Source organism: Nansenia antarctica (assembly GCF_963989245.1).
Source record: "Nansenia antarctica genome assembly, chromosome: 18".
NCBI lineage: Eukaryota > Metazoa > Chordata > Actinopteri > Argentiniformes > Microstomatidae > Nansenia > Nansenia antarctica.
The window spans coordinates 17,082,667-17,109,480 of NC_137691.1; the positions used below are offsets into that span (position 1 = coordinate 17,082,667).

The 26,814-nt window shown below is 44.6% G+C and overlaps 1 protein-coding gene across 1 annotated transcript; it reads right to left on the minus strand.

Annotated features, from left to right (window-relative positions):
- Positions 1–4,661: 4,661 nt before the first annotated feature.
- myg1 (myg1 exonuclease) lies at positions 4,662–26,126 on the minus strand. The gene is made up of 7 exons (XM_080548721.1): positions 25,855–26,126; positions 25,038–25,150; positions 20,566–20,725; positions 18,909–19,058; positions 17,223–17,345; positions 15,387–15,568; positions 4,662–5,027 (listed from the first exon to the last, which is right to left on the minus strand). The coding sequence occupies exons 1-7, from the start codon at positions 26,101–26,103 to the stop codon at positions 4,835–4,837; spliced, it is 1,170 nt and encodes a 389-aa protein (XP_080404847.1). The 5' UTR covers positions 26,104–26,126; the 3' UTR covers positions 4,662–4,834.
- Positions 26,127–26,814: the final 688 nt, after the last annotated feature.

Here is a 26,814-nt window from a genome sequence, read left to right on the forward strand (position 1 = left end):
CACTAAAATGTTCTTTGTGTATGAAATAAAAATAAAAAAAGTAATAATAATAATATATAATTTAGAAAATCAATCAGCAATGAAAGTGTTGTTATTAACTCAGAGGTAAGCGAACCACAAATCATCAAGTTTATTAGGTACTCATAATGCTTTGCCATTTAGCATTTTAATGTGCTTGTTGTTGCTCGCCATGAAAGGAGGGAGCTTGGCATTTAAGACCCCGGATTATCTGCCCTCGTCTTCACAAGATTATACCAATTGTCTGTGGGATCTACACTGGGGGCATAGCCATTCCATTTTGATTAAGGTACAGACTTACAAAGACAGAGAGAGAGAGAGAGAGAGAGAGAGAGAGAGAGAGAGAGAGAGAGAGAGAGAGAGGTGGGAAGCAGAGAGAGAGAGAGAGAGTGATAGAGAGAGGTGGATGTCGGCCAGGGGTGAGATGCCCTGACACAGCTAGAGAAATGAATAGGGCAGCATAAGAAATTAACTATCTCTGCATGAATGAACACTATGAAGGACAACCAACCAGGCAACACACTGAGGGAGACTGACAGACATAATTAAGGAAATAAATGAGTTGATCTGTTGATGCAGTGATGACATTTACACACTCACTCACACACACACACACACACACACACACACACACACACACACACACACACACACACACACACACACACACACACACACACACACACACACACACACACACACACACACAGTGAAGACTGCAGGAAGAGAAACAGCACCAGCAGTTAGATGAAAAGAGCTATAGAGTGGCAGCAGAGATGGAGAGCCTGGTGGAAAGCAGAGGAAAGCAGAGGAAAAAAAAGAGGATTGACAGGTAGAGAGAAAAAAAGAGCCCGGGGTATTAATGGGAAGTCTATGACATATCCCCCCACTTTATTAGAAGGAAATTGACTGCACAGCACACTCTTCTTCTGCCATTACCCTTCTCACAGCCCCCCCTGTCATGAAAAGCACCTCATGTAATTTCAAAATAATAATTTCTTCAAACGTATCCATCACGGCTGATTATGAATGCTTCGACCTCAGAAGTGGGAGTCACGGAGATAAGTGTGTGTATACGCGTGCCCTTTGTTCGCACGGTCCCACAGTTAACGTCAGCATGCTGAGATGAAGCGAATCAAGATACTTCCTCTGTGTAGTCTCCCGATGGGAAGTGAGGACTTATTCTGATGTAGTGGGGCGGCAAAATGCATTTTCATAGGAAAATCGTTCACAAGTGGATAAAAGCATAGCAATTGGTACAAATGCTCTCTGGGTATTGCTCTTTTGATAGCCTAAAACCCGTTAGCCACGCAAAAATCAAACGGCTGCCACTTTTTCCAAGATGGCCACCATTTTCAGAATGGAAATACTATTTTGGGGGCTAACAACTTTGTGTAGAATTGTCCAATATGAATGATCTTGCTATCGAACCATACATTTTTGACCAACAGAGAAGCAAACAATAACATGAACAATGCACGATGGCTTCCAATCCACCTGAGAGATATGGTGACCTTGGAGGAGAAACATCCTACGGTGGCCCAGGAGTTCTGTAGTGGAAAGATTGTTGTTCGCAAATCTTGTCGTGAGTTCTCAGCCAATGGCCGTAATGGGCAATCCCTTCCAGGAAGACAGTGGGGACCTCATGAGGAAGCTGACACGCTGCAATAGCATCCTCGTCAAAGCCAATGACACTGCCGGTCAGTGTGTTCTGCCACCCCTGCAAGAGATCGGCAACTATGGATTGCCTTTGGCCAAGGCCGGAACCTGCGATGGATTCCCATCCATGAACTCTGTTCTTCCATGCCTTGGCTTCACTGGCTGTGATGTCGTGTCAGCCTTCTGTGGGAACGGCAAGAAGACTGCATGGCAAACCTGGGATATTTGTGTCGATTGCTTCTGATGTTTTCAGCAAAATCAGCCAGTATCCACCAATAGTAGATTATGCCGACATGAAGATACTGGAAAACGTTGTGGTCACAATGTATGACAGGTGATGTTGTTGACGATGGACATTTGCTTGGAAGCAGAGGCCATGAAGCCATCCCTCTTACTCAAGCTGCTCTACTCTAGCATGTAGAGCATGCTGCCTACCAGGCAGGATGCATATGGGGTCAATCAACACTTTGTCAACCAGAAGCACAAAGTCCTGCCGACTGGGGATGGATAAAGAAAGGTGATCTGTGTCAGATCTTGTGGACTGATCTCCACAATTTGTGGATGCAAATGAATGAATGGAAGGTGCAAATGCTACAGCTTTGGACTTTGGACGTTTTTGCACAGCACTGTGGTAGCTGCAGTTGTGAAGATTAAAAAATGTTTTGCTGAAATAATGTTGTGTTTATGCACATTTTCACATTACTTCTGAAGAATAATTGGCAGAGGGAGAACTTAAAAGTAGAGTTTGAGTTGTGAAGATTAAAAACGTTTTGCTGAAATAATGTTGTGTTTATGCACATTTTTCACATTACTTCTGAAGAAAAATCAGAATAATTGGCAGAGGGAGACCTAAAAAGTAGAGTTTGAGTTTTCCCTAGTTAAAAACCTGTCATTCAACACCAGAATCATCCAAATCGGCTTTGACCATGAGATCCTATGGTTAAAAATGGCCAAAATGGCAACCATTTAGAAATGTACGTGGCTAACAGGTTTTTTCCAAAGAATTACCTAAGAGGTACACTCAGCAACATTTTGGTGCTTTTATCCACAAGTGAACGATTGTGGCTGCAAGCTGAAGACATTGCGTCTGCCCAAACCCACGGTGCATACAGAACATCCTCTTTGCTCATGACAGTCATGGACGGTACAGCCAGTGTTCTGAAAACGTATTTTAACAAGGTACCAATTACTTTACAAGGGAAGAAGTTGGGACACTTGTGTCGTTTTAATGAGTTTAAAATGGTAATACGTCAGGTTCGCTGTAATTGGATAGCTCCGCTCTGATGTAGCTCTGAGCCCATGCAGTTAGGTGAAAGCATGGAGGGAACCAAGCAGCTGGAAGATGGGGAGGTGATTGGGATGGCCAAAATGTAACTTGCATACTGTAACCGGTTTATCACTCTTTTAACGATGGTGGGGTTGCATAACTCCCTTTTAACTAACTTTTAAGCCAGTCCCATGAACATGCGATGCGTTTGCTTTCTTTCATATGTGGATTCAGCTGTTGTGAAAATTAAAAACGTTTTGCTGAAATAATGTTGTGTTTATGCATATTTTTCACATTACTTCTTAAGAAAATCTGAATAATTGGCAGAGGGAGACCTAAAAAGTAGAGTTTGAGTTTTCCATAGTTAAAAACCTGTCATTCAACACCAGAATCATCAAAGTCGGCTTTGACAATGAGATTCCCCCCTCTCTGGAAGAGCTGTACAACACACGCTGCCTCGGGAAGGCCTCCAAGATCTCCAGAGACCCAAAATCAAATCAAATCAAATCAAATTTTATTTGTATAGCGCATTTCTTACAAGATGCACCCAACCCACCCTGGGTACGAACACTTTGCTCGGCTGCCCTCGAACAGGCGGTACAGGACCATGTTCGCAAGGACAAACAGACTGAAGCTCAGCTTCTACCCCAGGGCCATCCAGGCCCTGAACACAGCAAAGACCTAGGTTCTGGGCCCTGGACAGTCTGGACGGATTGATGGCAGCTGCTGGATTGAAATCAGGTGTAGTGCTGAGGCACAAATGTGTACATTTCAAGCCTGCAAACTGCGACACTTTAAATGAATGTGCAATAACACTATGTGCAATATGACAACCCTAGGGTACATAAGGTTGCAGAGAATAGGAAATGTTAGAATACAGCACAGTGTTTTATTTGTACAGTATAGTATAGTGGATAGTGTACATAGCCTTTATTTATGTAAACCAGCTCCTTTCCCTTCTTGTTTTTGTTTTTTGTTTTTTTTCTTTCCTAGCACCAGGGGAGCCCCCCCCTCCCAAATTTCGTTGTTTGGTACCTGTACTATATCAATGACAATAAAGACCATTCATTCATTCATTCATTCTATGGTTAAAAGCTGCCCTTCTCCTTCAAGAGCCCTGCCTGAAGCTGACATGTACCTGTCATGTACTGACAGGTGACCTGTCCACGCAACAGAAGGCGTACAACACTCAGATGGTAAGCAGTGAGGGAAAAAAAGGTAAAGGCAGTAGCTACACCACCCACTACTGTACATGGCAAAACAGTTACTACTGAAAAAATGAAGACAATTAGAATTTAGTTTAACTACTACCAAGCTACTGCAAAATTTTATTAAACTACAGTTGTAGTAATAGTACTATTCACCAGCTCAGTGGCCTTGCGGTTAGAGTGTCTGCCGTGAGATTGAAATGGTACCTGATACCTCCCTGCTTGGCACTCAGCATTAAGGGTTGGATTGGGGGTAAGACCCAGCGTCATGTCCAGGGGGGTGTACTTGTACATCAAGCCGCCTCACGCTATGGAAACAGGAAATAGGCTCCTGCCCTATGGGCCATTAGGCTGGAGAACCATCGGTTCTCAAGGCTTACTTACTGAACTACTGTACATGCAATGGGACTACTCCCCAACACTGGGCACAGCCACATACTTACCCTCACTTTTACCCGCCTTCATCAGGTATATACCAACATAATTCTAATCATCAACAACTAGTAAGATGCTGTTCAGATTGTATTTTATTACAAAACAAAGGGCACGACAATACACATTAAGTACAGGTTGGGTGGCGGCGACATGAGCGTATGTCTACTATGTCAAGGTCGGCTTACAGGACCAGTGTAGTCAACAACTGTGCTTAGCTAGCTAACAGTGAGGCTGTGGCTATACTAGGTTAGCTGCTGCCGTTGGCTGCTGGTGACTTGGCGGCAGCCTGCAACGTCCTCTTGGCCATCTCCAGAGCTCCCTCCTGTGTCTGGTTCCCGCCGATGAAGCCTCCGGCATGGACGAAGATGCATCCTGGGATCCCGCTGAGCTTCGACAGGGCGTCGTCGCGCACGCCGCGCCACTCCTCCAACAAGGACAGCCTGGGGCAGATGGGACACACAGAGGGGGGGGGACAATGAGGATGGGCACCAAGGCAAAGGGACACATGTCCCTCAACCCAGGTGAAGTGCTCTACATTATGCCCTCCTTACAGAGTTCATGGAGGCTGGAATGTACTGCATGTTGCAGATAGGAATACTCCTATATTAGTACATACTCTAATTTACAGTCTTATTGCTCTACTGCCCATTTCTGTCATTGTCTTTTTTTTTTTTTTTTTTACTATTTCTGCTTATATAGTGATGTTTATTACATTGTTGTTGTTTTTTATATTGCTGTCTGTGTCTTTGCCTGCGTTTGTAAATTCGCCAGAGCGCACACTGGGTTCGACGCCATAAAGGGACCGAGTAATTTGATTGGACAAGAGGCAGTCATGTGGACGCTCCGGCGCTCTGAGCTCATTTACGAACGTGGACCTTTATGTCTTACGCACCCAACCACACCGAGTCAATTTCCGGTATGTGCACGAATAGGCTCGGCAATAAAAAAATAATTCCAATTCTGATTAATAAATCTTACAGAGAATGTGGGTTTTGGTTGTCATACTGCTTATTGCTATTCAAGATTGTGATCACAATTAGGCAGATTACACTGTGAATGAAAAGTCATGGATAGAGCTGGCGTGAATCCTTTACGCTACACGTGTCAAATAGGGGTGGGCATCGACGATCGATAATTGATCGATAAGGATCTTGGTCGATCACAAAATAAAACATTTGGTCGATCACAAAAAAAAAAAAAAAAAAAAAAAATTTTGGGATCGACCAAATGTTTTATTTTGTGATCGACCAAGATCCTTATCGATCAATTATCGATCAATTATCGATCGTCGATGCCCACCCCTAGTGTCAAAGAAATGTGTTCTCCTTTAACTGACATATTCTTTAGCTGAACCTTCCGCCTCCGCCTGTTCCAACTGCTCCCCCAGCAAACAGAGCAACACAGAGCCATGGTTATTTAATAGTGCGGAAAATCACACCACTCTGAAGTCGACGGCTCCGTAGTGTCAGAGTCAATAGACAATCTAACGTAGAGAACACGATTAGCTCGACAGGGAGGAGGTACGAGTCAACCGTCAGTGTCTGTCACCCACATTCTGATAGAAAAGCAGAAATTCATGTCGGTGCAAAAAAAAACAAGCTATTTACCCCCGATTGTGGCTTGACTGTGGAGTGAGGACCATGTGCTTTTGCGGTATTTTAGTCCTCTTGTTTCTTTTAGAAAGGGGACTAGATCAAACTGGAATAGCCCCAGGCTGTAACAGGCTGCCACAACCCATGGTAACCTCAAACAGTCTCATCCCATCACCTCATCAATAATGACAGTATTTTTAGATCAATTCGGAAAAGGTCAACGGAGGTCGATAATGAGGGGGGAGGGTGACAACGCCGCCATAATGACCGAGGGAGAGAGACATCACTACGGAAGGTGTATGAGGCGCAGGCTCTAATGGTCACCATTTGGGAAGACATTAGCAAAGGTGACACACTCGAGAGAAAAGCTATCATTTGAAACACAAACACCATGTTGGCTATTTTTGGCCTAGGAAATGTTGCCCCAGTCAGGCTCTATCCTCATGCCAGAGCGTTGGAAGCTGAATCCTCTCCAACAGCTCACAGGGATTCACACTCGCTGTAGAAATGGTTGTGAAGTGTGTGAAGTGTGTCACACATTCTGTTTCTGTCATGCGAAAGAGTTCTCGAAGGAGTCTCTCTCAGCCAACCAGATGGCGGGAAGACAAGAAAAATAACATTTTCGAACCGTTCTTCCATTCACCTTCCTCCGGAAATAACCGACAAAAACAGTGCAACATCTTCCACGATGAAATAGAACAGGTATGGATTAGAATACAATAGGGAAAAGGAAGGAGAACGAGAGAGAGAGAGAGAGAGAGAGAGAGAGAGAGAGAGAGAGAGAGAGAAAAAGAGAGAAAGAGAGAGAGACAGAGAAAGAGAGAGAAAGAGAGAGAGAGAAAAAGAGAGAGAGAGAGAGAGAGGAAGAGAGAGAGGAAGAGAGGAAGAGAGCTGAGACAAGCTATCCTTGTTAAGAGGACTCGTTAGATGAGTTTGTTTTCAAAGCGCTCATCTAGATGCCTCAGCCAAAAAAAACACAGAACCGAGGATCAAGCTGTGTCTGCTCGTGCTCGGTTGACGCTGTGGATATAAATAGTGAGCACCCTCCCAGGTGCAGTAGCGGGAACATAGGTGACGACGACGCCCATACACGCTCAGCCAGGCTGATGCCTAGTGGGGGAACCATGCCTTCCTGTGAGGGAACCATCTGGAAGCTTTGGGCTGGATCCCATTTCTCCAACCTGATCCTGAAGTACTGAAGTAGGCACTTTGGTACTTATCATGATAATAACGCCTAGGACACGGCTGTAAACAACCGCTACGACCAAATGGAAATGAGTTACCTCTCAACAGCGCAGTGGAATACAAAGGACAGGACAAAAAAAACTAAGTACAAATGATAATAATAACACCATATACAAAATCAACAGTAATGACAGGCCGAAACGTTCCGTGTAGCATTGGCACGGTGGAATATAATACAGAGGAATAGTGTGAAGGAAGGAGGTGTGGCCGTCGCTGCCGTCGATCCAGACGGGGGGGGTGGGGGGTGGCCTGGGGACGTGGTTGAAAAGAGGTGTTAGGCTCGCCCGGAAGAGAGTCGTCAGTATGCATAACACAGACGGGACTTCCCTTTTCTAATCCGCTTAGATTTTCCATTTAATAATTTAGGCTTAAAATAGGATTGGGAGCGAGCGTGGCCCTCTTGACTGTAAGGAACGATCCATTCCCGTTTCAATCCGTGGTCGGGGGGGGGGGGTGCACGAGTGCATACTTCCGGAGAAAGGGTGGAGGGATGGTACACGGCACTAGAATAAGGCGTGCATGTGTGTGTGTGTGTAGGCGCGTGTGCGCTTGTGTGTGTGTGTGTGTGTGTGTGTGTGTGTCTGTGTGTGTGTGTCTGTGTGTTATCCACACCTGGCCTTGCTGGCCTGCTAACCTTTGCATACATTAGACTAAAGGGAATCTCAGAAGCATTTTCTGCCACTAACAGGTATCTTTCTTCTGTGGACATTCAGGTCATGGTAGCTGCAAGCCACAGCTAATGAGATTCCCCAGTGGAGTGGAAAGAGGGGAGAGAAATAGAAGAAGGGGGAGAGGACCGAGAGAGGAAGGAGTACAAAAGAGAGAGAGGGGGAGGGGGGGGGGGCAGGATACAGAACAAGAGAGACGGGGGAGAGAGAGCAGAGAGAGTGATAAAAGGAGAGACGGAAGAACAGAGAGAGGAGAGGTATGGAGAGAGCAGAGAAAGAGGGTGAGTGAGGGAAAGAGCTAAGTGGCTGGTGGCTGAACTCTTCCATTTCATAGATGTGGATGCTGTAACATAGTGACCTCGGCTGCCTTTTCACCCCCTTACCCTTTATCATGCATGACGTGAGCTTAGAATGATAAGGTTCTATCTCCGTTTAGGGCAGTTCAGAGATATTGAGCGTCAAAGTTTTTACATTCCATTGTGTTTTGTGAGATGGAACCTTTGTATTTGATGAATTACTAACTAAAAAATGTCAACATTTTAAAAATAACACCACACAGGCATTAATAAACACCTAATGGATCAGGTTATGTAAAAAACAAAATGGACAAAAATTGAGACAGAACCTTATAATTCTAACGTCACGATGGGCCTTAACCACAGAGGACGAGTCACTTTGACAGAGAAGGCAACAGGGGGGTCAATAACAAGGCCAGTTTCCTGATAAACAACAACTCACTATGGGCATTTTTGTTCCGTATTCCATTGGAAGATGTTTCACAAGATTTCGGACTGAGCTGAAAATACAAAACGCAACCTTGGCTGTGCACAAAGCTACTGTATTAGGTTAACAAGGTTGTGTCCGTGTCTTGGTTTTTGTGAAATGGACAAATGCAAAATTCACTATCATGACTATTCAGGTTTTCCCCTCTTGGGGTACCCAATCTTAGTTCAAAATTGCACAGAAAAATGACATTTAATGAGCCAAAAAAATAATGACTGTCCACGAATAAGCCAATTAGACTGGAAACTGTAGGTGTTCTTTCTGCTAGAAGGCAAATAGAAGGCCAACCTGACGGGCGTACACGCTCCCAACACAACCACAACCTCAGATGGTCTGATGAGTCAACAGCAGATAACTAGATAAGTAGATTTCCACCTGTCTGTCTGTCTGTCTATCTATCCTTCTAACCTTGTCTTGTCTATCTATCTATCCTTCTAACCTTGTCGTTCTGGCGAGCTCTGGGCTTTGAATCTGTGTGAGGAGAAATAAAGATGAGGTTATATGTATTTAATGAATGGCATGAAAAGAAAGATGGTGTGCACTGGATCTCTTTCTGTGTGACTCACAGATTGTCCCTGGAGTTCAGGATGCTGCTGCCTCTCTCCACAGGATACTGCTCAGGCTAACTACATACACACACACACACACACACGCAGGCACGCAGGCACGGCACACACACACACACAGGCAGGCACACACACACACACACACGCACAGGCAGGCAGGCACACACACACACACACACAGGCAGGCAGGCAGGCACACACACACACACACACACACACACGCACGCACGCACGCACGCACGCACGCACGGCACACACACACACAGACAGGCAGGCAGGCAGGCACACACACACACACATGCGCACAGGCAGGCAGGCACACGCACGCACACACACACACACACACACACACACACAAACACGAAACTTGAAACACACACGATGATGCAATGCATCAGACTCATTACATTATTTAATGCGTCAATGTGTTAATTGTATCCGTCCCTTCTCAAATAATAAATGATTACAATCATCGTCAGCCACTACTGTTTACTTGGGAATAGACTTCTGTCTACAGTTTGGTCATTATATTTTGATGAAGTCCTGACAAGATGAGTCACCATGCGTCTTCTTAAAACAAGCTTGATTACTTTTTAATGACGGCCATGCTTTGTTTTCATGTAGTACGCCCCTGATTTTAGTAATCTATCGCTGAGCACTACATTCCTCTAATGCTTAATGGGCCAGTTTCACAGACCCCGGCTGGCCACATGTCGAGGTGTCCTTGGGCAAGACACTGAACCCCAAAATGCTCCCAATGAACGAGCCGGAGCCTTGCGTGGTAGCTTGGCCGCCATTGGTGTGTGAATGTGTGTGTGAATGAGAGGCCGTTGTAAAGCGCTTTGGAATAAGGCGCTATATAAGTGCAGTCCATTTACCATTTATGTGCATAAGTGAATCTAATGAGCCATACAGTGGCTGTTGAAACTCCCTACTGAAGGAGGAAGAAAGATGATGAAAAGTGTTTTAAACTGTTACGGGTGGGATGAGACGATGTGTGATAACCAGCAGAATATCTTGTCTTTTATTGTCAGACACAGTCTCACAAACGGAGAGGGTGGGGTGTGTTTATTATTATTCTAACATTATTGTATTTGCATATTTCTGACATTGTACGGTAATTTCCGAGAACACTTTCATGTACTAAGTGTTTTTGCTAGAAATAATTATTTGATTTTTTTTCTTCCAGAATAAATTTACTTAAATTAAAGGTTGGATGTTTTTCCATTTTTTTACAGCGTGACATTAAGCTAATTCACCAAAAGGTGGATTTTATATAATCCTTTTTAAGGCCTTTGCACACCAATGCGTGCGTGTACGCACGCGTATTTTTAATCCGTCATCCGAAAAAAAACGTTACGCACAGAGACCTTGCACACTGGTCCGTTGCGTTTTTTTACGTTGCGAACTTTTTTTTTTTGAAGAGGACAAGCGCGTCTTCAACCTCCGCCTGTCAAGAGCACGCCGCATCTCAGAAAATGCATTCGGCATTCTGACCCAGCGCTTCAGGGTTTACAAAAGGCCAATGGATTTAATCCATAGTTTTGCATGCACAGAGGAGGAAGCACATGCATGCAAAACGATGTATTAAACCAAATGCATATCCTCTAAATATAACTAATTTTGAGTTATACACACCAGTGGTAGGTGCAAATGATTAAAAAAAAAAACTCAACTTGTTATACCTGAAGAGGCTGAGCTGGTCTGCTCTGTCTCCTTCCCTACACTGGACCTCTCTGTCTGTGTGTCCTCCTTATCCTCTGTTTCATCCTCCTCATCAAATTTAACATTACTGTCTGATCTGTTGAAAGTAGGCGTTATCTGCGTTATGAAACCATACTGTGTGGCTAATAAGTTGCACTCTGCTGTAAGCATCATCATCATTGTTGTTGTGCATTTCTGGATAGGCTAACTTTACCTTCTCTTTGTAGTGGACGATTCTAGGAAGGACATTGCCTCCATGTACTTCCATTTTTTATTGACTCTTGCTCCCTGACCGCTTGTACATTTGTCATCCCTCTTCTTGCGCATGTATGTGTCCCGCAAGTTGCGCCACATTTTCTTCACTTCCCCTGCTTTATACAGTAAAACAAGACAGCTTATTGCTAAATGGCATTCATACCTAACTAGCTAGCTACCCAGAACACAATCACTAGTCTACGAATGAATGAATGAATGAATGAATGAATCTTTTATTTCGAACATGATTTAAAAATAAAAAAATAAAAACGAAAAACTAATAATGACCACTAGTCTAATCTTTCGTAATCAATACATACCATTCCCGATTCCAGTCTGCTCTCCAATACTCTGCCATATTCTGTCTTTATATTCTGAATCTTTGTAATCACGGCTCTTTTTTTCATAAAGAGCTTTGTGCTCTGACACAAGTAGTATTAGCTTCTCGGAGGCCATCACTTTCTCTTATTTTATCACTTTACTTTACCTCAGTGGTGTCTCTCACTATTTACCTCAGAGATGTCTCTCACTGTTTACCTCAGTGTACATTCGTACGGTGGCCAGAGTTGGCCAGAGTAAAAAAAAAACTACTCTCAAAACGCTTTTGACGGACGCGAAAACGCAGAAAATCGAACCTGTTGCGTTTTTATTTTTGACGGACGAATAATTACGCATTGGTGTGCAAGCGTGGTTGACACAACATGAGTTCTAATTTATTTTTTTAACGGACGTAAAAAACGCGCGTAAAAAACGCGTTGGTGTGCAAGGGCCTTTACTCATATAATATAATTATATATATATATATATATATATATATAGCACCAATAATTGTGGAGGGTGCTGTATATAAACTCTGGCCAAGCAGTGGGGGGGGGAAAGCACCTAGAGTGGCGGATCCACCCCTGGCATGCGTCTGCCTGGATGTCGTCACACGCCTCCTCCATTGCTTGGAAAGTATATACAGTACAGTATACAGTGGATACAGTATAGGCTACACATATTTGATAAATGTAAGACAAAACCTCTAGTCCTTAAGCTCAATTACTTTTCTTTTATAGACTATATACAGTATAATAATATATATAATAGTTATATATATCTTTTTTTTATTTCTATTTACAGTTTAAGGGCACACCTATGGGTTCTACTTTTGCTCCAGATTACGCCAACCTCTATATGTTTTTTTTAGCACAACTTTGTCTTCAACCCTGAAAACAGTCCTTTTTTGTCAAAAATCCTCAAATGGTACAGATACTTGGATGATGTGTTTTGCCTTTTTCAGGGAAAAAATATGACCTGCGACGAGTGTCTTTTCTTGATATGTGGATTGAGTTCAATAACGGTAAGCGCATTACCACATTGTACAAGAAAAAAAAACTGACCGCAACACTTTTCTTCCAGCTAGCAGTGCCCACCCTAGAGCTCTAAAAAAATGGCTTACCTAAAAGTCAATTTTACAGACTGAGACTTTGCCGTTCTGATGAAAACTTCATAGAGAACGCCCTGGAGATGAAACAACGCTTCCTAGAAAGGGGTTATTATTGGACTCAGACATTGTTAAGTCATGATTGAGTCAGTTGGATTTCATAAGACATATTGGCTCGCCTTCCTTTTTCTCCTCTTTCTACTAATCCTCCTCTTGCTCTCACTCTTCCTCTTCCTCTCTGTTCTCCATGCTGCTCCGTTTCCCACCCCTCCCCACAACACAGTAGAGGTCACCCATTCTCTGACTCTGACACACGATAGAAAATCTCCAAATCAGGAGAAGAAATTGGAACTGGATAGGCCACACACTCAGCAGACCAAACTAATCAATCACAAAGCAGCAGGGCTCTAACATGGAACCCACAGGGTGGGAGGAAGAGAGGAAGAACCTAGAACCACCCAGAAAACCACAGAACAGGAGATGAAGGCGGAAGGGCTGTCATGGCAACAACTGGATCGGAGAGCACAAGACCCGGAGAGGATGGAAAGGTTTCATCGATGGCCTATGTTCCCGAGGGAATTCAACGGCCTAAGTAAGTGAAGTGTTGAAGTGAAGTGTTTGGCCAATTGAGTTTGAACAGATGAGAAGTGAGTGAGACCAATTGGTAATTAGGGTGTGGCATTTTGAAGACCAGCGTTTTCCAAGTGAACAAAGTGCCCTAAATGACGCAATTTCTGCTTAGAGATTTGAAATAATGTGTTTTAGAATTGCCATTTGAGTGAAAACAATGGAATTGTGCTTAGAGTTCAACAGTCTGGAGTCTTGTTGTTGATACATGAGCTTCACGTTCAGACATTTTTTGTGTGTATACAATGGAGAAAAAACTAATCAACCTGCAACTGAACAACATCCATTAGTGGAAGGGGTCCATGGAGAGAGGGGGGGGGGGCTTATGACATCATCAGAACAGCACTGTGGCTCTGAAATCAACAGCTTCCAGATGGAACAAACTACCCCAGGGAGTTCAGGTACCCCACATCGTCATGGTGATTGTTTCACAGAGCTGTATTCCGGGAGCCGTTGTCATTTTTTTGTCAGCTCCAAGACAAGAGACCTTTTCTTTATAACAAGCACCTTTTCTTTATAACAAGCACCTTTTCTTTATAACAAGCATAACAAAGAAATCGCTATTATGCCAATGTGCTGTGTGCCTAATAATAATTTCCATGTTGTCCATTCACCCGTGTGCCACATTCGATTGGAACAGCCCCACTGTCCATTTCACCCTTAGCTAGATTCTCCTGGTCCTGGGGAACATGGGGCAGGGTGATGTTATTTTGATGTTATTCACCCGGGAAGTGAGGCAAATGTATGGATGAATGAGACGCCCCTCGCCCATACGCTGTCAGGCGGTTTGTGGAGCAGCGGACTTCGTGCAGGCAGGGGGCATCTCATTCATTTGTATTGTTCCAATGGATGAGTACGTTTTGGACGTTGCCCAACGAAGTTGCCTTGGTCCCTCACTCTTCTCACTGTATATGCTACCGCTTGGTGATATTATCACACAAAGCACACACTGTACGTAGCTATCTATGCGGACGACACCCAATTATACATCTCTATTGAACCAAATGATTAGCTATTTTCTCCCTCACTAACTGTCTATCAGCTGTCAATAAATGGATGAACAATAACTTTTTTTAAAGCTAAATGAGGACCAAACTGAAATCCTCTTACTTGGCCCCCCAAAAACTTGACTATGCTTTCAGAGGTAGTAGTATTGAGGTAGTATTGGTGTTATCCCAGACTCTGATCTGAGTTTTTCCCACATTAGTAAGGTGACCAAGACAGCCTTCTTTCATCTAAGAAACATTACCACGGGGGCATTTTTTACTTTTAAGTTGGATGCTGAAAAACTGATTCATGTGTTTTTTTTTTAAGTAAATTTGACTACTGCAATGCACTCTTTACTGGCCTCCTAGAGAGGCTCCAACTTAACTGCACTGCTCTTTGACACCTTAACTAGGTTTGGCACCTTTCGTTGTACACTTTCTTTGCTAATTGTATTTGTGTTGATCAATTATCTATGCAACTGGATTGAATGATGCTGCTTTTTTGCTACTTTTTTGCTATTGCTTTATTGTATTGATAAATAAATTATGATTTAGTTAGTTTGTTTTTAATCTGTTCCTTTTTCTTTCTTTTGTGCTGTATTGTACAACACTTTTGGCTGCATTCTTATGTATGAAAGGTGCTATATAAAAAGCTATATAAAGCTTATTATTATTATTATTACTTCAGCTTGCTATTTTAAATAGCCATTCTCTGATGGACATGTTTTTATTCATATTCATGCATATCGTCACCTTCTTAAGGTTAAGTCATATTTTCAAGTTTTGTGAATATTATTTTATTTATAAATTTATATAAATAAAATATATTATTTGAATATACATTGTTAATATAGTGCATATTCATGATTAATAATTCATAATATGCATTATATATACATACATATATTCTTATATTATTTCAGAATAAACTGAACCTGAAGTCTCACCTGTTCTGGAAGGTGTTCAGGCCTGCTGGGACACACTGGATCCTCCACTGGGCGTTCTGGTCCGGGTAGAGGACAAACTTGATGGGCGTCTCCACCTTCAGCTCCTTCTCCAGGGTGAACAGGTGCTCCTTCCAGGGACAGCCCCCCGAGGCAAACACCACCACCTCTCCGCTGGGGTCAACCTAGACACAACAACCACACACCTCAGACCTCTCCGCTGGGGTCAACCTAGACACAACAACCACACACCTCAGACCTCTCCGCTGGGGTCAACCTAGACAAAACAACCACACACCTCAGACCTGATCAACACCATAGGGACAACTCCCACTATATAGGACAGAGAGAGAGAGAGAGAGAGAGAGAGAGAGAGAGAGAGAGAGAGAGAGAGAGAGAGAGAGAGAGAGAGAGAGAGAGAGAGAGAATATACTATATAGGACTGTGCTGGCTCAGACATTTTCATTTCCAGCACTGTTTCTCCACAACTATGGTGGATGAGTAAGCAGGTCAGCCCAGTACAGCTCAGCTCGACTCAGGTCGTGGCTCTTTAGCGTGAAATAGGGAAATACTGAGGCATGAATAGGGATGGAGTGGGTGGGAGGAAAAACCGGCATCCCATTAACCCCAACCCTACCGAAATGTTAACCAATTCTGAAAATTCAACATCGGTTAGTAGGTCGGGCGTATCGGTTAGTAGGTCGGGCGTATCGCTTAGCGTAAACACTGGATGTCCTATCATCATATTCACCATTTCAAAAAGGGTTCATAAAGTGTTAAAATGCATTTTTACATCCCTCTCCATGGTCATGACTGATGACCTATGGTGAAACATACTTTATGAATTAAAGAAATAACATCGCCAATGACATTGTTGTTCAACGCAAAAATGAAAGTCCTAGGTTAATTCAGGAGTATGTTTTAGCACATTTTCACATGAACAATCGCGACTCGGTTCTGATAATGCCATCCAGTGCCACCTTGTTATAATATAAAACTCTAACATTTTATGCACATACCTGCAGGTACTGTATACGTGTGATTTCAAACACTCACATATATCCACACCTTCTTATCGATAGCCATATCGATCGCCTTCTACAGAGGCACTACCGAGAGTATATTGACTGGGTGCATCACTGCCTGGCATGGCGACTGCACTGCCCTCAAACGCAGAGCGCTACAGAGGGTGGTGCGGACAGCCGAGCGCATCACTGGATGTAAGCTTCCCTCCGTCCAGGATATATACCACAAACGGTGTGTCAGCAAAGCCTGGAGGATCATCAAAGATCCCAGCCACCCCAACCACAGCCTGTTAGACCCCAGCCCCCCCAACCACAGTCTGTTTGAACCGATGCCATCCAAAAGATGAGGCTCAAGTGTTCGGGAACCTTTAAGTCCAAAACTCAGAGGCTAACAGCTACTTCCCCAGGGCGATCAGGCTCTTGAACAAGCCCACTGTAGTCAATTGACTATCTCCCCCTTGCTCACCCCTTGGGCACGGACTACAGCAACCCTAAGCTCAAGTCACCTTACTACTGTGAACTCTATAATCACTAGCGGCACCGCTAGTGCAACCTGTCTTGTCTTACCTGCACTAATGCCACCTTATCTTGTACTGTAATGCCTATTATTTGTTGTCTATTTTGTCCTGTACTACTGACACTTTTACTGTCTACTGTCAGCAACGTCAGGATCCGAAGCCTAAGAATTTTACTGTTACACTTGTGTAATGTAGCGTAACGAATAAACTTGAAACTAGATATGAAGCGTGGCCCTTCCGAATAAAGGCCAGTCAGTGTGATGGCCTGGAGAGACCCTGGGGGTTACAGTACCAACCTGGTTCCTCATCTGGACCGCTCCCTCCACCACCACGCGGGCCGGCAGCCAGGAGCTCTGGTAGAAATCAACCCGGTCTAGGAATTCGGCCTCCACCATGGCCAAGGCCTTCTTGAAGCCCTCCTATAGACACACACACACACACACACACACACACACACACACACACACACAGCAGGTGACGTCAGTGTGAGGCTGGAGCACCTATTTGAGGTCGTGATCGGTCTATTTCCTGTTAATTTCTATCCGGTTTGCTCTTAAACACTTTAGACAGGTAATGCACTGAACGAAGGAATCGAGTGCTCCTGGGCATGTCCTCAGGAGAGCGCCGTGCTTATCAGTCCACATCAACCTCAGGCAGGGCTGTCAGGCCTGACACACACACGCTCCCCAGGTATGTACGTGCAGAGAAAGTAGACACGCACGCAAGCAGACTTTCTCTCTACCTCATCATTTTCAGCACGTTTGTATTTCAGCACCGGGGAACATTCTCTCTCTCTCTCTCTCTCTCTCTCTCTCTCTCTCTCTCTCTCTCTCTCTCTCTCTCTCGGCTGTGAGCTTTGGCAGACACAGAGTGAGGGAGAGAGAGAGAGAGAGAGAGAGAGGGAGAGAGAGAGAGAGAGAGAGAGGGGGAGAGGGAGAGGGAGAGAGAGAGAAATCCATTACCTTTTTCAATTATCACCAAAGTGCCAGTATGAGAACTCGCAGGTCATAGACCGGCACATCTGGCTCAATCAGCCATTCATTTCCAGACTATTACAATGCATCATCACCCCCCCCCTCCTCTGAACTCTATCCACCCTGGATCCACCCGGGGGAACTGCAGGAGGAAAGGATGGGAAGTGGGAGGAAATTACAAGAACGAAAGAGCGCTATTCTCTCGGGAATTTAAGTGGAAAAACAAATACCCCCCGTCGAGACCGCGCTGCCGGCGACGGAGCGGTAATTGTTGTCGACGTACCAGGCCTAGGCCGAGAGACGACCTCGGGGGACCTTAAAGCAAGAGGGCTCTAGTTCTCCCCCCCCCCGGGCCCTTGCCTTTCTCTCCCTTCCCCGTCTGAGGATAGGGAAGAGTCATTGGGTCCTCTTGACCTCCTTAATCTGCCGCACAGGATAATGGGCTCGAGTGAAAATCTTTCCTGCTAAACCCCTACGTTTTCCTCAGTGTCTGTCGGTCTGTCTGTCTGTCTGTCGGCCAGTCGGCCTGTCTAGCTGCCTGCCTGCTACTCTGAAGGGTGTTATCGAGCAGCCTTCCTCTGTTCTCTCTCCCCTCACTCAGACGTATCAACTCAGTAAAAGCAGCTTAATTCAACCTGGCAGGAACCTACGGCCCGTAACACACCAGTGGCTAGCCTGAGTTCAACAGTGAACTGTCCTGTCAACCCAGGCCTATGACTGACTGACTGACTGACTGACAGACAGACAGATAGACAGACAGGCAGGCAGGCAGGCAGACAGATAGACAGGCAGGCAGGCAGGCAGACAGACAGATAGACAGGCAGGCAGGCAGGCAGACAGGCAGACAGGCAGGCAGGCAGGCAGACAGACAGGCAGGCAGGCAGGCAGGCAGGCAGGCAGGCAGACAGGCAGGCAGACAGGCAGGCAGGCAGGCAGACACAGAGAGAGAGAGAGAGAGAGGCCAACAGACACACAGACCCACACACACACACACACACACACACACACCTCTGTGTCCTGGCTCTTGCTGTTCCAGCGCGGGTTAAGATGGCCGACGCGGGCGCTCAGCGTGGTGGAGACGGCGTAGCGAGCCTCGCCCTCGCACTGCGAGATGCCGTTGTCCACGGCGTCCACCTCCTCCACGAAGTTCTCGTACATCTAGAGGGACAGACGACTCACACGTTAGCCTCTTCACTGTCGTAGGATTATCAAGGATTTATCAAGGACCCCAGTCACCCAAATTGGAAATTTGTGTTCGGAAATTGGTCACCCTTCGGTGTACGGGTTGTTGTTTCCTCTCCACTCCACCAGGCTCGGGCCGAGGGGCTACCCTTTTACCACCCCGAGACCTGGTTGAGGGGCTACCCTTTTACCACCCCGAGACCTGGTTGGGCTATATTTCTGGACACCCCTCCAGAAGCCACGTCATCGTCTCGTCATCTAATACCGACAGACCATGCATCCCGTTGGGTGGGTGGTACACCGGGCAATCCAGGATAACATGGTCTGCGGTTTGGTCCTCTGCGCCACACTCGCACGACGCATTTGGGGCCAAGCCCCATCTGTGCATTGATAAGCACAGATGGGGCTTGCCGTCGGGAAAACGGTACCGTAGCCTCGGGCAAAAAAAACTGATGATGTCGAACAGCTATTTCCCACAAGAAATCAGACTCTGAATCAGAAACACACTGGCACAAGGCAACCCTCCACTGCATTAACAATACATATTATGTCTACCTGACTCACTTTTGCACCATATTGCAGATGTGTGTCACATCTCACTGCAACCTACACAGCACTTTTGCACAACCTGATATGACTTGTCTCTGACCTTTCCATAAGGTTGTTTACATTAAGAATGTGGATGTGCTGATTAGCATTCTGCTGGCTTCTATCACCTATTGTATTATTGACGTTCTGACGCTACTGTATACACAGCTGTTGCTGATTGTTGTTTATATCCTGTTGTTTACATCCTTTTATTGATTTTGGCGTTTATATCCTGCTTATTCTATTATTGATTTTGTACTTCTGCTCCAATGCTAATGTCTACTTGAACCTGATCCCAAGAATTTGACTTTGTATATCCATACATTGATGTAAGAAAAGCAATTCTGATTCTGTAGAACATTTACTTTCCTTTTTCTGTCCTGTATGAAATGGGTTCCATGAATAAATCAAGTTTGATTGCTCGATGCGACGACTCGTCTCCTTTCAGAGGTGATATTTCCTTGAGCAAATTTTCTGTGGGCTCCAGCACCTCTCTTACTGCTGGTTACACTGTCTGTCTGTGCGTCTGTCTGTGTGTCTATCTGTGTGTCTATCTGTGTGTCTATGTGTGTGTCTATGTGTGTGTCTATGTGTGTGTCTGTCTGTCTGTCTGTCTGTGTGTGTGTCTGTCTATATGTGTATGTGCGTGTGTCTTTCTGTCTGTCTGTCTCTGTCTTTGTGTGTGTGTGTGTGTGTGTGTGTCTGTCTGTGTATGTCTGTGTGTGTGTGTGTATGTGTCTGTCTGTCTTTGTGTGTGTCTGTCTGTGTGTCTGTCTTTGTGGGTGTCTGTCTGTCTGTGTGTGTGTCTGTCTTTGTGTGTGTGTGTGTGTGTGTGTGTGTGTGTGTGTGTGTCTGTCTGTGTGTCTGTCTGTGTGTCTGTCTTTGTGTGTCTGACCTTGTCAAAGAGCTTCTCCAGCTGCCGGTCGTCCTCTTTCAGCTGGGTGAGCTGAGCCAGCAGCTTCCGGCCAAAGTGCATGTAGACCAGCCCCGCCGAGCTGAGCTTGGTCACCCAGGGCTTCTCAGGACAAAGGCTGTGGAATGACTCACCAAACGTCCTGCAGAGAGAGGAGAGCAGGAGATCCGCTAGTCGCTTCATCTAGTCAGATAACACACCAGTTGTAGCATAGCGGCTTAGCCCGAGGTGCACTAAATGTAGTAGCATTAGCGGACTAGCTCGAAATAGGCCTACATTGCTTGAGCAGGGAAAACCATCGTAGTAAATCCTAGGACAACAACAGCCTTTTTTTCCTCAATTGTTAGGAACACCGATCCTCGCAGCCTCTCCTCCCTCCTCCACTCGCTTTGTCCTCAAAAAGCACCGGAGGAGAGTATGTAAGGAGAGGAACCGAGATCTTCTCCTCCGATGTTTTTTCAGTAGGAACGCGTGTGGAAGACGGAGGAGAGGACGCGAGAAATAGACTTCCTGACAATAGAGGAAAGGCTCGTGGATTTCTAGTGAACTTCCTCTGCTTTCAGAGAGCAGGGCCAACCGTAGGAAGGTCAGATCATAGTCGGTTAGCGTTGGACGATATTTAAAAAAAAAATCGCACTCTTTGGAGTCGTGGGAGTCAAGTTTTTTGGAGAGGGACAAGAATCGACTCCCGCTCGAGCCGACTCTCAGAACTCAGTGTCTTCAAATTCCACTGCTACTTTATATCGGACACAACAAAAACGGTTTCCAATGTCTTGGAGAGATTGGCAAGCAACCTCCCCCCAATGCATCGCTAGCCATAGATAGCCACAGTGTAGTCTATATCGGCTCTGGATGTAACATGGCAACCTAGTTGCCGGGGAACACTAAATCACAGAGCAACAAGGTACTCTGTAATTACATGGCTAAATGTGACCATGTGATCTTTAAGGATTCTGAATACGTTATGACAAATCTATAGTTGACCAAACAGGACAGATCAATAGGGCCTTAAATGGCTAGTCGATATTTACAGTTATGAGTGTGATTTAAAATGATATGCCTAATCTCAACAGCCTTTTATAAACGCATTCCCAAAGCCACATGATACTGCAGTGAAGTGTCCATTTCTGAGATTGATAGTATCTCTTCCATGACAAATTAATGATCTTTTATGATTTCAAACATAAGAGCGTTTAAGAAGTTTGCTGTTGGGCATCTTGATCCTATCAGTGTTCGTGATCAAACGCCAGTGTACTGAAGCTTCCTAAACTAGTTTTTTTTAATCATTATTAAAATCTATGCATGTGAAGAGAAGTAGCATTAAACTAAATCTATCAGATTCAGAAGGGATTATGTTCACATTCGAAATCCATTACAGTGGCTGATGATTGGGAGAGTTAGCCACATTAATAACAGGCGGAGGAAAGTGTCCTAATGTCCGTCCTACACTACTGAAATCAAAACCCGCCCTCCTGCTTGTATCCTGAAAGGCTCTATTCATAAATCCTAACAGAATGGACACAAAATAGCACTTTCCGCAAAGCCTGTTATAGCCTATCCAAAGGCAAAAAATGTTTCACAACAAAAGAATACATTCGAGCGCTCTCCTCGAAAATTCACTCGGCGTTAACTCCGGCCTACACACTCATCGACAGACACGCAAGGTCCATTTCCCATTCAGAAATATAAGTGCTTCCTTTCAGTAGTCCAATTAGCCTAGCGATGACGGGCGAAGTCGTCGGCTACAGCGATATGCGTGTGCGTGCGTCCGAGAGCATGTGAATAGAACCACCTGGGGGGGAAACAACCTACTCGGCTGTACGCGCAAAGACGAGCACTCTTCATGGTTTCAGAGCCCAGCCACACAGCGGTGGGTCACTTAAATTCTCCATTTTAATTGAGACACTTCTGCACAGCGCCAGAGGGAGCACCAGACGCTCGATGAATGAGCGGCACACCGGGGGGCCGCGGCGTGGCTTGGTCGTTAGCGGGCTAATTGACGGAGCGAAGACATCCCCTGCATCAATTATAGAGAGATGCCAGCGAAGGACGGGGGAAGAATAAGGCAGGATGAGAAGGGGGGGGAGAAAATGGGGGGTAGGGGGAGAAAATGGGGGGTCGAGGGAGGGGTGGGGTAGTTCGATATACTGTAGCCTAAGACACGTGACGCATCTCTCAGCTTGTTAAACACCTGACATTTAGAAGCAGCACATGCTTACTGTATGTAGCAGGCTCTGTGTCCCACCCCGAGACACACACACACCCTGACTCTACCTCTACTGCTTCCTCCCTGCCCAGTACCCCCAGTCTCTACCCCTGCCCCTACTGCTACCCCTACCCCCAGACCCCTGCCTCGACCCCCACCCCTACCCCTACCCCCCCAACCCCCTGGTACGCCACCTGAGTCAGCAGGAGGGGGGTCGATGGAGAGGACAGCATTCTCCCTGCTGTCTGCTATGGAGACGAGGGGGGTTTCAGCATCTTCACCAGGTTCATAAAGCAATCATTACCGTTGACAGACTGACAGCGGAAACATATTGATTAATTCCATGTGACTAGGCTCTAAATCCTTTTTCACTGAATTTTTCACCCAAAAGCAGTAGCATAATTTCTAATGCACTGGCCTCCCATGTGCAGGTTGCTGAATGATTCATGGAACATGTTTCATGTAAATTAAGTGTCTCCGGTGTTTAACTAACAGGATTTTTGCTGTTTGATTCTCATGTCATGTTTCACTACATACTGTAGGTTATGTAAAAAATCGTTATAAGCTGCAGCTTATCACATTGGTTTGGCCCTTGCGTGTAACCAGCAGGGTTTGAGCCCGAAGACCTCTCACATGGTCATCACGACAGTGTGATTCCAAATCACCTCCGCTGCTTGTGTAGGCTACATCTCCAAATTTGAGACAGCTAGAGATATTAAGCTCCACATATGAATGAATGGACTTTATTGTCATTGCTACAGTACAGGTACCAAACAACGAAATTTAGGAGGGGTCCGTTACACATATAGGTATACACATATTAGGGATGGACGGTTTCCAATTATTGAAACCGAAAAACCGTCAAAGACTAAAACCGGGGTTTTCCGGTTAACCGAAAAATAAATGTAAAAAAAAAAGAAGAAAAAAAAGAGCGCCAATTTCAAATAATTGAGCCCTACTGCTACAATACACTCATGTCGAACACCATTAAAACACCGTAAGCACAGTCGCAACACATTTAGGCTACTTAGTTTCACAAATATAAGTGGAAAGGCAGACTTTTGTAAGCTACACCATACAAGAAAACACATGAACACTTAACACACCAGCTCCGCTGATCCAGGGTGCACGCCTGCACGGAAGATCATCTCTTGGAACAGCGTCTTCATTGAATGAACTGCTTTCTCAATATCTTGGTTCTTAGACAAAGTTTCAGCTGCTGCTCAATGTATTTAAATATTTGAATACTGCTCAATAATCACTGAAATATTAGACTTAGAATTATGCAGTGAACATACTTAAAGCTTTTCATAAAAACCACATGCCGCGAGACTGACTCGTCCTGAACTGTCGTAAGTCAATCAACAAAGAATGCCCCATCAAAATAAAAGTGCCCATGGTAGAGCTGTCAAAATAGAGCTTTCAAAATAAATGTACTAATACAGATAGAGATAAATACAGAACTACCTTTGCGTCACTAAGTGACCGCGTATCTTCTGAGACATGCGTTCTGTCATCACTTTCAGTAGCGCCTTCACACACAGTGGCGCTGTGCACAAACACTCTTGATCCGTATAGCTCTTGTTTTATTATATTGTGGTTTAGTAAATACTGCACTTGGAGTTACATTCAATGCATGATTTGTGCTATAGAACATAAATAAAGTTTGATTGATATCAAATCAAATCACATTTTATTTCTATAGCGCATTTCTCACAAAAGTGACCCAATGCGCTTTACAGAGAGCAGCGAAAATGATCTTATTAAATGTAAGCGAGTAATTGTAAAAAACCTTTCCTATCTACCAATAACTGAAGGCAACTATCTTTCCCATAGAGTGATTCGTTACCCTTAAATATAATCCCAATTAGATATTAATCCTCAGTTATTCTTCACAACTGACCAAACCTCTCACTCATTGCGCAGCAGATTCAGACTGTATCATTGTTATTTTCACACACGACAAACATGTGACATGTTCCAGTTTTATTCTTATTCTATTTTATTCTTCTAAAAAAATAAAAAAATAATGATAAAAAACCGTTTCCGTATAACCGAAAACCCGTCCATCCCTAACACATATAGGAATTTGCTTTGGCGTTACAGTAGGTGCGTTTATGCTTTTTTCACATGTAGGCCTATACATGAACAAAAACAAATGCAAAAAACAGGACAACACAGGACAGACAACAGTGCGTTATCATGAATACATGGTTACTATGGTTTGTGTAGCTATATAACAGTGTACCTTTGATGATGGTCATAGCGATGCTTCTTTGGGTCGAACTCTCCTCCCACGTCTACTACAATATCACACTTGGCCAACTCAGCAGGGTCCCGGGTGCGAATTATTTCTGCATCCTAAAACAAGAAAATAATGTCAGCACAACAGAGAACATACATTATGGGTCAAACTATGGGTAGCCTGCGTATAATGAGATTCCAATTAAGTTCAAGCGCATTTATTAAGATAGACATTGACGTAGACAAATCAATGATTGTCTTTTGAGATGGTAATTAGTACTGAAGGAGAATCACATTAAACAAATTGAGTTGTTGTAACAGTATGACACTTTATGATGCAAAGCAGTCTCCGAGTATTACACTGTTCATTGAAATGTAAAGCATGACTTTTGAGCCGACAGTGTATCCATCCGGCGTGCGAGTGTACAACAGGCTGTGGAGAGAGAGAGAGAGAGAGAGAGAGAGAGAGAGAGAGAGAGAGAGAGAGAGAGAGAGAGAGAGAGAGAGAGAGAGAGAGAGAGAGAGAGAGAGAGAGAGAGAGAGAGAGAGAGAGAGAGAGAGAGAGAGAGAGAGAGAGAGAGAGAGAGAGAGAGAGAGAGACAGACAGACAGACAGAGAGACACAGAGAGAGACAGACAGAGACAGAGAGAGAGATCATCCACAGGCTGCTGTTTCATAACGGCATGTGCGGCTCCTGTGCCACCGAGTGGCCGGTTCAAGACCTGCTCCATCTAATCTCTATACATGGACAAGAACGGTGCGATGCATACATATATACATATCAGCTACATGTTGCAATGTGATCTAGTGAGTGACCCTACCTTGTACTCCGGGAGCTGACGCAGGAAGAAGCAGGCCAGCACCTCATCACAGTGGAACGTCCCGTTGTGGGTCCCGATCTGTTTACCAGACATGATCTCTGTGCACAGGCGCTTGGGTTGATGCGACATATATCTCTGTGTTGTATTAGTAACGTTTTGAGCACGTGAATGAATTGAGATCGGGTAAAATATTCGAGTAATTACTGTCGTATAATATGGCTTGATTCTGAGCAGATTGTGCGCTGACATCAAGTTGGACACATGCACGCTGTGGAGGGGGACAGTAATTTCAGACGGACTGGCGTTGGCGGATATGACGTACGTTGGCACTTCGGTGCTAAATTAGTTCAACTACTTCTGTAACAACGCAATACAAATTTAGTCAAGTTTGAATTAAAAATTGAAAACAAAAAAACTCAACTGAAAGTAGAATCTTTGAGGCTAAAACTAAATAGCATAACATAAAAAAGTAAAAAAAAGTATCTACCCTGTGTGTGTGTGTGTGTGTGTGTGTGTGTGTGTGTGTGTGTGTGTGTGTGTGTGTGTGTGTGTGTGTGTGTGTGTGTGTGTGTGTGTGTGTGTGTGTGTGTGTGTGTGTGTGTGTGTGTGTGTGTGTGTGTGTGTGTGTGTGTGTGTGTGTGTGTGTGTGTGTGCGCGCGCGCGTGTGTGTGTGTGTGTGTGTGGAGGGGGGGATAAATCTGTGTGTGTGTGTGTGTGTGTGTGTGTGTGTGGAGGTGGGGATAAATCTGTGCTATGTACAGGCTAATTATTAATTATTAAGTAACCGTGAAGGGTTGGGCTTCTACTCGGCCTTTCAAAGAACATTTAACTATACTGTGCTTACGTAATCAGGTACCGATCCGGTCGAACCTCAAGGGTAACAACATAATGTTAAGGAGATGAAATGTTTAAACCCAGTAGTGTCATTTTATATTCAACACTTTACACGTGCATGGACAT

Excerpts from the sequence above, each read along its gene's own strand:
- myg1 (XM_080548721.1), bottom strand. The coding sequence starts at position 26,103 with ATGTCAGCGCACAATCTGCTCAGAATCAAGCCATATTATACGACAGTA. Across the intron at positions 15,569-17,222 it reads CGGTCCAGATGAGGAACCAG|GTTGACCCCAGCGGAGAGGT; the intron begins GTTGGTACTGTA and ends TGTTGTGTCTAG. Across the intron at positions 5,028-15,386 it reads CTGAACACCTTCCAGAACAG|GCTGTCCTTGTTGGAGGAGT; the intron begins GTGAGACTTCAG and ends CATCTGCCCCAG.